Source organism: Chaetura pelagica, unplaced genomic scaffold (assembly GCF_000747805.2).
Source record: "Chaetura pelagica isolate M959 unplaced genomic scaffold, ChaPel_1.0 scaffold401, whole genome shotgun sequence".
Lineage (NCBI taxonomy): Eukaryota > Metazoa > Chordata > Aves > Apodiformes > Apodidae > Chaetura > Chaetura pelagica.
In genome coordinates this window covers 669,683-682,100 of record NW_009952259.1, presented here as the reverse complement: position 1 = coordinate 682,100, position 12,418 = coordinate 669,683, and the positions used below count along the sequence as shown (strand labels likewise).

The window sequence follows — 12,418 nt, the reverse complement described above, 5'->3', positions numbered from 1 at the left end:
CAGTTTACTTACATTTGCTAAACTTCAAACACTTCTGCCAGCCTCAGATCATCCCTAATAAATATTTTTAAAAATCAAGGTGGCAAATGATGATAGTCCTCCCTCCTCTCCTGGTAAGGCAGGAAATAAGTGGGGTTAGAAGTTTAGAGGTTCCAGGACTTTTCTGCAATTTTAAAATGAAGCATACAAAAAAGTTACACACAAGAATAGGCAGTAGCAAAATTATAAACCAATTGATGAGGAAATGTCATCATCATCTTATAAACATACATCTGAAGTTCACAGCTGTTACAAAAAAAAAAAAAAAAGGCAGTATTGTCTGTTAGCAAAGGCAGTGAGCAAGGACTGCAGGTTTTATCCTGAACTCTCCCACGGATTTCAAGTTCAGCTGTGGGCAGATCACCAAATATCTCAGCTGATCATCTACAAAAAGGAGGATAGTAATATTTTCCTATCCCAGCAGGATGTTTGCTGCAAAGTACTTGGGAGGCACTCAAATAATGCAATGATGGGGACCATGAAAGTATCTGCACAGAACAAAGACAACACCTGCTGAACTAGCTTAATGGAAAAAAGATGACTGGGACTGTTACAAGACATTTCTAGCATGAGAGGAAAGGACAAGCTGCAATTGCCTTCAGCTTCCAGTTTGGAGTTTAAAAAGCCCTCAGCTTCAGCAAACCATTTCTTATACAACTCATGTGGAAAAATGTTAAGTATAGGACAAGATATGAAAACCAATGCAAATAAACTCCATAAATGGTTGGGATGGTAAATCAGAGAAGACTTTAAGCTTTCCCTTGTAGTAAGTAACATGAGTAATTAATGACAAAACATCACTTTGCTACCTTTGGCAAACAAGTGTGTATCTGATGGAACTGTACAACACAGTTTTTCCTCCAGAATTGCAACAGCTGTAGTTCACAAAGACACTTCTAAAAATACACACGTACTAATTATGTCTTCTTAGAAGTTCTTCTCATATTCTCTATGGCAAACAGCAATAGATGGCTCCTCCAGCAGTTTGCTGTACATATCACTATGTAGTTATTATTTGAAAAATGCCATCTCAGCCTCAAGGACTTTTCCTGAACATTTTCTCTCACTATACTCTGGGAAAATAGTAGCTCTATAAATACAGAAAAAAGATTTTCTCTCAAATGCTGATAATGCTTTGTCAGCAAGATCATGCAGGGCAACTGGCCTCTTGGACAGTCTTCCAAATTCCATATGCTGTTGCAAGCACACACCCACTCTGAGAAGTTGGACCCACCTCAAAGAGCAAAAAACCCAAGAAATACTGAGGAAGATGAGGGTAGAGAAAAACTCAAGCATTCTTGAAGTGAGTTTCGGGTTTGAAACAAGTGAAAATTTGAGCTGCCAAATAACTGCTGCTTAAGGTGGTCATCCTGTACTTTTGTACATCTACAGTAGTACTTTAATTGCTGGAATCCAGCAGTTTACTTACATTTGCTAAACTTCAAACACTTCTGCCAGCCTCAGATCATCCCTAATAAATATTTTTAAAAATCAAGGTGGCAAATGATGATAGTCCTCCCTCCTCTCCTGGTAAGGCAGGAAATAAGTGGGGTTAGAAGTTTAGAGGTTCCAGGACTTTTCTGCAATTTTAAAATGAAGCATACAAAAAAGTTACACACAAGAATAGGCAGTAGCAAAATTATAAACCAATTGATGAGGAAATGTCATCATCATCTTATAAACATACATCTGAAGTTCACAGCTGTTAAAAAAAAAAAAAAAAAGGCAGTATTGTCTGTTAGCAAAGGCAGTGAGCAAGGACTGCAGGTTTTATCCTGAACTCTCCCACGGATTTCAAGTTCAGCTGTGGGCAGATCACCAAATATCTCAGCTGATCATCTACAAAAAGGAGGATAGTAATATTTTCCTATCCCAGCAGGATGTTTGCTGCAAAGTACTTGGGAGGCACTCAAATAATGCAATGATGGGGACCATGAAAGTATCTGCACAGAACAAAGACAACACCTGCTGAACTAGCTTAATGGAAAAAAGATGACTGGGACTGTTACAAGACATTTCTAGCATGAGAGGAAAGGACAAGCTGCAATTGCCTTCAGCTTCCAGTTTGGAGTTTAAAAAGCCCTCAGCATCAGCAAACCATTTCTTATACAACTCATGTGGAAAAATGTTAAGTATAGGACAAGATATGAAAACCAATGCAAATAAACTCCATAAATGGTTGGGATGGTAAATCAGAGAAGACTTTAAGCTTTCCCTTGTAGTAAGTAACATGAGTAATTAATGACAAAACATCACTTTGCTACCTTTGGCAAACAAGTGTGTATCTGATGGAACTGTACAACACAGTTTTTCCTCCAGAATTGCAACAGCTGTAGTTCACAAAGACACTTCTAAAAATACACACGTACTAATTATGTCTTCTTAGAAGTTCTTCTCATATTCTCTATGGCAAACAGCAATAGATGGCTCCTCCAGCAGTTTGCTGTACATATCACTATGTAGTTATTATTTGAAAAATGCCATCTCAGCCTCAAGGACTTTTCCTGAACATTTTCTCTCACTATACTCTGGGAAAATAGTAGCTCTATAAATACAGAAAAAAGATTGAAGTACAGAAAGGAATACGAATGTTATTATTAAGGAAGTCTGCAGATCTGATGTTTATTCTTGAATTAACAAGAGATTTCCCATAACCTCAGTGTGCTCATTTAGATACTCCATGATCTATTTTATCTTTTAAAAAAGTGATGCTACCCCTGGAGGATGCAGGAAAGCCCAGTTCACAGTTCTGAACCACATCATCTTACACTTCCACAAACTGATTGATGAAGCTGAGCATGCTTAAGTCTCTGGACCATCTCTGTTTCTTTCCATTGGAGTCTAAGTGCTCAATTCTCATTAAAAGGCTTCAGATCATAAGCTACCTTGGATCCAGTGAAACACCAGGCCAGTTTCAATTAACTAATTCCCAACAATACAGCATTACCTTTTGTAAGATTTTTCTAGCTGCTTCAAGGAATTATACAACATCAGTCCCCCAGTAATAACTTTTAAATTCATCCACCAAACCAAGTTTGGTGAAGAGCTGAAGTGTCAAAGATGTGTCACACAACTGGTGGCAAGTACTCCTGGGGGCCGAAATTCAGTGTTCTCACCAAGGGAAAGATCAAGTTATCTGATCTGCTTGGCTTGCCAGTGAGCAAAAATAAACTGGGAGAAGGGCAGGAGATTCCCCCTTTTGCCCAAAAAGTTAAGGGATGTAGAAACAAGATTAAAGGGAACCCAGCAAAGAGAACTGCATGGAGAACTATGGGGGGTTAGTGCAGGAGCCAGGGGATGCTGGTCAAGTACTAGCAACAGCACAACTAGCAACCACCAAATCTCATCTTTCCCATTTACAATGGGAAGCTGAAGAACATTTTTTTCACTATCCCTACTTGTAAAATACTTGCATACTGTAAACATTTGTAAGCCATTAGCTAGAACCACCAGCACACGCTATGACAACAAAAGCAAGGTTGGTTACAGCCACGGGGATTCTTTCCAGTGAAACCACAGAGGTAGGCAGGACAGGATCTCAGGGACCAGCTGAGGCATCACCAAGCAGGGGCAAGTTCACAAACATGCAGACAAAGCTGTAGCAGGTGACTGTCAAACCCTTCCTAAAAGGACACTTAAGCAAGGGGGAGTCTGTGATCTCCCCAGACTGCAGTGCCCAGAGTCAGGAAGCATCCCTCACACCTAGCAACTCCTTTTGCTGAAATTCAAACCACAACTTATTCCACAACCAGCACACAAGAGATTGCACAACATAAACAGTTCCTGCCTCTCAACACTTCACATACTTAAATATTGTTTTAAAAGTATTTGCCAGCCTCTTGTTTGCCCAAATGAAGTATTTTTCAAAATCCTTCCCAACTTCCAAATTTCCTAAGACCTCTGTTAGTGTCCTGTAACAAATGTCTGCCTTCCCCCACCTGTTTATTTTAAAATGAAGGGCCCAAAAAGGAACAGTGGGGCCTGGAGGGAGCTACTATTACAAATTACAGCAATTTTCCTTTGATCTCTTTCACATGCCCTTAGCTCATTCAATTTGTAGTAAACTAAGCCCTATATTTTTTTTTTTTCTCTCTATTATGTTCTTCCCCATTTTATTCTTCTAAATGCTAATAATCCATATTTGGCTCTTAAATTTTACTTTGATAATTTTAGCTCTTTCCTCTGGTTTATCACAGTAATTTGAAACAGTGTCCTATGTAGTAAAGTGCTTAAAGTTGGATAAGACACCAAGTGTAATCCAACTTATCTTCCCCTGAATTATTTCCACCCAGAGTTCACATAACAAATGGCTCTGAATATTTGTAAGGACTGTAGACTGAGTCAAAACCATCTGATTTGTGGAAAGCTCCCAGCAGCTGAATGGGTTTTAATTGGAAAAAAAAAAAAAATCCATAAAAAGAAAAAAAAAAATCACCAGTGCCTACATTAAAAAAAAGACAATTATTTTTATTTTGTTTTCAATAAAAAGCCAAGACAGATGGACTACTGAAATGACTTCATCTGACCAAAGCAATGTTAAATAATAGCAGAAGCCATGGTAACACTGTGTGCTGCTCACAATATACTTGTAGGTGAAGAGTTAAAACCATCTAGCAAGATAAGAGATATCTTCACCTCACACTTCAGAGATAATTAATCTATCCATACCTTGCACCAGTTTCCTATAGGCCCTATATTTTCTTAAAGCTTTGAATGTCCCTATATTTCCATGCATGTTAAGAAGTGTTGGAAGGATGGAAAAGCAATATTCCCTAACGTGTTAAGAGATGTTCAGTAGCACCACAACAAAGAGAGGCCAAGAGAGCCTCAAGCACTTCATTCACATAAGCCTTTGACACCCAAGAGAGTATTTCTTCCTTTGTAATTTCTGCACAGTTATTAAGTTATTCTGCTTGCCTTATTTGCAGCTCTGACCAATATTTTAAGTTTCTTCATTTTTAAGTGAGGTTTATCAAGGCATTTCTACTGAAAGAATCAAGAACACTTCACTGGCCTCCATACTCCTATATCTTTAATTAATACAAATTCATAGCAAACCAGGAAGGGAAAAACAAATCTGAGAAATCACAATTTGGTGATTAAAGCCCTCCTGAAGAAGCCAGATAAACCTGAGCCTGATTTAATAGCTCAAGATGACCATCTATTTGCTTTAGCTTTTACATACTTCACCTCAGCAACCACAACAGCCATTTTAAGCTTGACACAGAACCCATTTTGTTCTGTTTCTAAAAAAGCATCTGAACTTCTCTCAAAAGAATGCCATGAACTGTGCTACATCATCTGTGAAATCTGTCCCATTTGAAATGCTATCAGAATACTTACTGCACTGATCATATCAGGAAAAAGAGATGAAGGAGTATCTAGTCTGCAGCTACAAAGAGGGAGCTTTGCCACACCCTCAGTGCTCAGTTCCAATGAAGTTTCACCTTAAAACTGAAGCAGTACCTACAGATGATGTTATGTGCCTCTAGAACTGGAGAATAACAGATCAGAATACTTTAGGACCTGCATTTTGCAACCAGTTATGTCCCATCTGCATGTAAACTCTTCCACGGACCCAGCCTCCAACAAGGGAAGATAATGGGAGCACAGATGCTGAGCACAACAGAAACCAGTAGAAGGGGGAAGGGAAAAACAAACCACGAGAATCATTTCCATGCCACAATTATTTTCGTATTTTGAGAGAGGTAACCTTTTTAATAATGGAAACATCAAATTTTACCCAGTTACATACATTCATTTTCATGATCTATACATTATTGCATAAGACTTGTGATTATTTACATCTTCCAGTACAAGTGACATCAGGCATGACAACTTCATGTTCAATTCTAGTTACGTTTTCAGTCAATTACACAAATGTGGAACAAGAACAAGACTAAGAATATTCCCATCACAAAAGCCTTCTTCACATTTGTCCGGATGCAACAACTGCACAATGGATGTTTATGATAATCCCACACCAATTTGTGTTGCTTTGGTAGATTGTAGTGGAATGTAATGGCAAGAAAAACACACAAAAAACCCAACAACCCACAACCAACCAACCAATCTTAAGAGGCAAATAGAAAGTAAACCTGCAGACAGGTAAGAACCAGTCATTGCCTTTTTGGGAAAGGCCACTTCTCCAAGTATTCAGAAGAGTGGGGGGGAAAGAAAAATAGAGTAAACAGGCAAAATAAGGTATTCAATCTCTGTTATTAAGTGCAAATAAATTGGTGGCAGTGATCACATCATGCTAGAAGGAGCAAAAATCATCCTGGAATAAAACCATGCAAAAAATCCAAATCTAGAAAAGCTGTGTGCTGATGCCTTCATTTGCTTGCTATGGTGTGTATTCTCAGTATATGACTGGAAATAAGCATGGTAATGTCACTGAAACCAGTACAAGTGAGTTACTGGGTGGATTAATCTGGAACAGAGACACAAGACTCAACACTGATAAGTGCACAGTTTAAGAGGCAAGATTACAAAAGTAAGGGATTGTAGGAATGACTCAGAGCTCAGGTCAGATGTGTTCTACACATATGCAAGTTACAACATATTTTGTTCCACAGCACAAAGAAGACATAAGCAAACAATAAAGAAACAGACAAGAATCACTATGTAGCTTCTAAACAGTAAACCAATAATTCAGAAATACTTTTGAGCTCAAATGCACCATCATCCCAGATCCTTTCCTCTCCCTTATGCAGGGAAGAGAGAAAAGAAATAAAGAAAAAAAAAGAGAAAAAATATAGATGACTGCTTGGCACTTTTCAAAAATGTTTTGTCATATGAAAAAAAATCAAATAAAGTATAAATCATGGCAGTGTTTTATGGCCAGTTACTTTTCTCAAGTTTTTGCCAGTGAAGAGATGATTGTAATAAAGTCTATTTGGGGGAGAAGTGTCTGCACAACAAGGCAAGCACACCAAAGGGTAACTCCTTTTTTATGAAAATAGTAGTTGGTATTGATTCTATTCTTCATAATGATTTACTAGTTATGTGACAAAGACTTAAAAACCATCTTTTTTAGAGGAATAGGGAGGGCTAACAAAAAGCCCACGGCCATGACTTACTGCTAATTCTCCATTTTAGATTTGTTGACAAAGTTATTTGCCCAAAAAGTATAATGCAGGCAATAGCTGGTGCTATACAGCATGTGGTCATTAAGCCATAAAAGAATGTGATCTTGCAATACTGGTTGAGCACTTTCAATTCCCACGGACGTGAATAAAAATTTGAACTGCTAAGCACTTTGATTATCCCCTTCAACCTTTTTTTTTCCCCCTCCCCATAAGTTAAAGACTTGCAGTGATCACGGTGCTACATTCCAGCCAAAGTTCATTTCCCTCAGCTTTTCCATGGAATATGATACAGTGCAGAAGAGGACTTGGAAGAAAGTAAAAGGAAGAGGTTCACTAAAAAGCAACATGAGAATATTCACTCTAAAGGAGAGCTCAGTTTTACCACATTGAAAACCACGAGTGCAATTGCTCCATTCAAGGTTCTAACTGCTCTGAAAACCAGCAGCATGATGCAACCAGCAACCATCAACACATAGAAACAGAGAGGATGTGCAAGGTAGGCACTCCCTGGTACTATGTTGAAATTGATTGTGTTCTGAAGTGATTAACACCTGAAAATTTATTAAATCATGCTGGTGTCACATCTCAATAAAAAATAGTGTTTCAACTCTCACTACAAAAAAAGATTAAGGATTTTGTTCTGGTCCTGCCTAATCCACTTGTGAATTGCAGGGCACAGCCCTCACCACACTCACCTACCAGAAAAGGCAGTGCCACTTTCTTGTGCTGAAAAAAAAAAAAAATAGCAGGCATAGTGGTTACACAGTTCATGTTTTAAAGTGCACTGTCATTTGAAATACACTTTCCCTTCTAAAAAAAAAACCAACCCGAAACAAACAAGAAAATAAAACATTCTGATATCAACAGTTTATAAAAATGACAGCTGCAATATTCCTCTAAAATTGCAACTTAAAATCAAGTCAAACTAGCACGATTCAAATCTTTTTCAATAAAAAAAAAAGATATGAACCAAAAATAAAAAACTCTCTTTCTGCAGAGAATTGCCAAGCAAAACCCCACGTACTGTCCTACAAGCCTCTCTCCTGACAGCACCTCTCAGAAAATCCATTCAGTTTCTTCCAGCTGACAACCTCAAGAAAACAGAGGTCTAAATAAATCAGTCCTTCCCACCAGTCACCTACACAACTGCAGGTGTGGATGCTGATGTAGTTTTTCCATCAACTCTTCCTCTGTAGGTTCTTCCAAAACATCTCTACAAAGGAAAAGCATGAGTTGTTAGGGGCATGGAGATGTAACATGTGCTTGTTTCAAGAATGAAACAAGGAATTAAAGTTATAATAAGTTGATGCTCCCTAAAGATGCATCTACTTGCAAGTGATCCATCCTTTACAGATGTGTCACAGAAACCAGCAGCTGTTTTCCCACAAGAAGCAGGGAAGCAATTTCCTGCACACAGTACAATACAACCGAAGGTCAGTAGATTTGTTTGCCTGAAGAAACTCCCAAATGAGAACACGGTCCCAATGCTACTATTGAATATCCAATGTGCACCAGAAGTTCCACTTGTGCATGATCAAGTATCAACTCACCACCCACAACTTCTTAATAAGCCAAGAACATGCATCACTTTCCTCATCTTCCCTTTTCTTCTCCCTCACCCCTTCTCCCACCATGCTATGGGTAGAAGACATGCAAAGGTTAGGCTAACAAGTCAGCTTCCAGCAGGCCTAACTACAGCATGAACTGAATTTCTCCAAGCTAAGACACAAAACAGTTTGCTGCTATCCTCTTGAAGCCAGCACACGGTCTTTAAAACAGATGAATGTAAGAAACTCAGATGGATTATCAAGTTCAACTCACCTGAACATGAGCTCAACTGTCCTCTGGTATTCGATATCTGAAAGAGGCTCTCGGTGACAGCGACGGTCCCACTTGTGAATAAAGTTCTGGAACATAAAAGGAAGAAGAAAAATTAAAGGCTGCTTCTAGTGACATCAGTAAAGAGGTTATATCAGCTCAGTGTGTTTGGGGGTAAGGTCTGGGAGGAGGATGAGGTTTGCTTTTAACACAGAGTGGCAGAGCAGTGATTTATTTAGGCATCTGAACATTTATTGGCTGCAGGTCACTATTTAAGCCTCTTGCTCAGGAAGGAAATAACTTTCTCATCAGACACTGAAAGAACAGTAGGGCAGAAGACAGCCCTGCTGCCTTCTACTCCTAGCAAGGACTGCCTCCCCAAGATGACTGTGTGAACTACCTGCAGAGTTCACCTGCTTTGAATTTTTTCCTCTTTAAAAACCCAACAATATATAAACATACTCATAGTCTAGGCATCACAAGTGAAACTCAGCCTCTGGTTTTGTCAGGTCCCCTTATCCCTTCTGACTTACTCTGACAAATCAATAGCTGGCTATCAATACTTAGGTAACTAGATTGTTTTGACATTTATTGGTTGCAGGTCAGTACATTATTCAAACTTGTTTGTTCAGGAATGAAGTAACTTTCTCATCACACACTGAAAGAACACTAGAGCAGAAGACAACCCAGAAAAAAAAAAAAAAAGAAAAAAAAAAGAAAAATCATAGAATCATAGAATGGTTTGAGTTGGAAGGGACCTTAAAGATCATCTAGTTCCAAACCCCTGCATGGGCAGGGACCCCTCCCACTAGACCAGGTTGCTTAGGACCCCATCCAATCTGGCCTTGAACACAGGGATGGGGCTTCCACAACTTCCCTGGGCAGCCTATTCCAGTGTCTCACCACTCTCACTCTAAAGAATTTCCTTCTAATGTCTAACCTAAATCTCCCCTCTTACAGTTTTAATTCATTCTCCCTCATCCCATCCCTCCCTGCCCTTGTCCCAAGTCCCTCCCCAGCTTTCTTGTAGCCCCTTCATATACTGGAAGGTGTTATAAGGTCTCCTCAGAGCCTTCTCTTCTCCAGGCTGAACAGCCCAAACTCTCTCAGCCTGTCTCCATAGCAGTGGTGCTCCAGCCCTTTTATCATCTTTTCATGGCCCTTCCCTGCACCTTCTCCATGAGCTCCATGTCCTTCTTATGCTGGGGGCTCCAGAATTGGACACAGTACTCCAGCAGGGGTCTCATGAGAGCCAAGTAAAGGGGAAGTGACATCCTGCTCTCCTACTACAGAATGCTACATCTTGGCCCTTACAGGAAACTTTGGCCACAACCCTGTGGAAGCAGCAGCTAGATGACTTCACAGGATTAGCCTCCAGCTAGAACAGAAACTCTTCTCTAAAAGGCTTAGGTAAGACTGAAGCTCAGCACGAGACTCATACCTAAGTTTCTGTCTAAAAGTTCACCATTATGCCTAGGGTAGTAAATTTATTTCTCGATGCAGTCAACAACAAGTGCATCTCCAAAAAGTTTTCACAGGTTTTAAGATGGGGTGAAGTGCCCTCTACAGGTACTCAGGCTCTTCTATTACTTACAAGAGGAGTCTACAGTGATTAGCCTGGAGTAGATGGCTATGATGAACATGCCCTCCACCACTGAAAACTCAAAAGGTATTTGGTTTTGCAGAGAAGTATGAATACATGAGAAACCAGCTGATCCACATGTTCTTCATGGCATTGCTTAGCTACCTACATTTCCACAGCTGCTTAAAAAAACTCTTGAGGATAATCTCTTCAAAATAAGTAGTCCATTCTACTCTTCTAGTGACGAATTTATTATGGGTAATAATTCAAATTGGGGTAGGAGGAAACAGGACAATTAAATAAAATGAAATGCAAGCACATTTGTGACAAAATTGCAAATTAAAACAAAAACTGTCCAGGAAAAAGAAAATGTTTCCTCTGCATCTCAAGGAAAGGAGAGCAAGGAGGAAAACAAATACACACACACAAAGCCAACACACTTTTCCCAAAAACTTGTCAGGGTTCTATTCATATCCCACACACATCAGAACATGTCTTCAAGCTCTAAACCCAAAGAAACAGACTTCCTTACCTCTAGAAGTAAAGCTACGAAGAGATTAACCCAGATGACAGAGGAGATCAACCACCAGGCTACAAAATAGATCTTTGCCCACCTGCAGACCAGATTAACAGACAATAAGTAAAGTAAGTGGTAAATAACCTCAGCCTGAAAGTGACCAAAGAGAGCCGTGAAATCACATTTTTCCTTGAAAGACATAACTGTTGCTTTATTCATGTAAAAGTAGGGCTGGAAGCAAAAAAATAAAAACAAAAGCAACCAAACAAAAAAAAACAACCCCCCCACACCACACCTTATCTTTTCATTAAGTTAACCAAGTAGATTTGCCTCCCTCCACTTACCATGCCTAATAAAACTCTGAGGAGACAGAAAAACATCCTAATAGAAGTTGTACTGATCACAGCAAAAGATTCATCTAGACTAGTATCCTCAAAAGTGGAAGCACAGGAAAGACTACAAAATCATTATAAAATACCTATGATGCTGCCCCTGATTGTTCTCTCAGTCTCTAACCATTTGCACTTCAGAGATCTCTTGAGCTAGAAGTAGTTTCCATTACTTGCAGAACCCAATGGATTTCTCTTTCGTGACTTGTCCAGTCTTCACCACACCACATGAAACATTTAATCACACAGAACAGCCTGTAGAAGAAGTTAACCCAGCATTCCACATACTGGGTTAACTAGCCTAGGATCACTGGAACAGCTCAACCCAGAGGCCATCCAGTTCAAACATTCCCATAAAGCAGTTCAATACAAATAAAAAATATGCTCAAGGTTTTAAGTCTAGAAAAAAATGTTCACTCACAGGGAAAATAGAGAACCAGCCCAAAATTAAGTACAACAATTAACTAAAATCTTACTTCTGTGAGATTGCCTCTACAATGAGAACCACCCATCCAATACATGTTGCAAGGCTGTTTATAATCCACTTAAATCACTCACTCTTTTTTGGAACAAGACAACTACCAAACCAGTTTCCTATCCTTTCTGAATGGATGTCATGGCATCCAACAACAATTAGACCAACCATCAAGTTGCACAAGTTAAAGAACAGCCATGAAATATTTCCTACATACCCAAAATAAAGGTAAGCAGCACCCTTTTTCCCAGTTGGTAGGAACTGTGCTCTGTGTATAAACCCCAGTTATCTTATAAGCTAGATTTATATGTGACTTTTTCAATATTCTTACTGATACATACGGGCTTGAGTATCTCGAAAATGCTTCCAAAAAGACTTGCCAGTTGTTCACCACCATCACATTCCAGAGGGTCACCACTGCTGCCTAAATAACATGAGTAAACCAAGAGTTGAGTGGCTGTTATCACGCATTTCTGCCTCAGAAGATGAGGGCGAGAGACAAGCAGA

At 39.3% G+C, this 12,418-nt stretch overlaps 1 protein-coding gene across 1 annotated transcript in view; it reads right to left on the bottom strand.

Annotated features, from left to right (window-relative positions):
* Window positions 1–8,264: 8,264 nt before the first annotated feature.
* The window catches only part of TPCN2 (two pore segment channel 2), a 25,171-nt gene continuing 21,017 nt past the window's right edge, over window positions 8,265–12,418 (bottom strand). The window contains exons 22-25 of the mRNA XM_010007440.1: window positions 12,253–12,335; window positions 11,063–11,144; window positions 8,952–9,037; window positions 8,265–8,343 (exon numbers count right to left, since the gene is read on the bottom strand). Coding sequence (XP_010005742.1) covers window positions 8,265–8,343; window positions 8,952–9,037; window positions 11,063–11,144; window positions 12,253–12,335 — 330 coding nt within the window. The remainder of the gene's footprint in view (window positions 8,344–8,951; window positions 9,038–11,062; window positions 11,145–12,252; window positions 12,336–12,418) is intronic.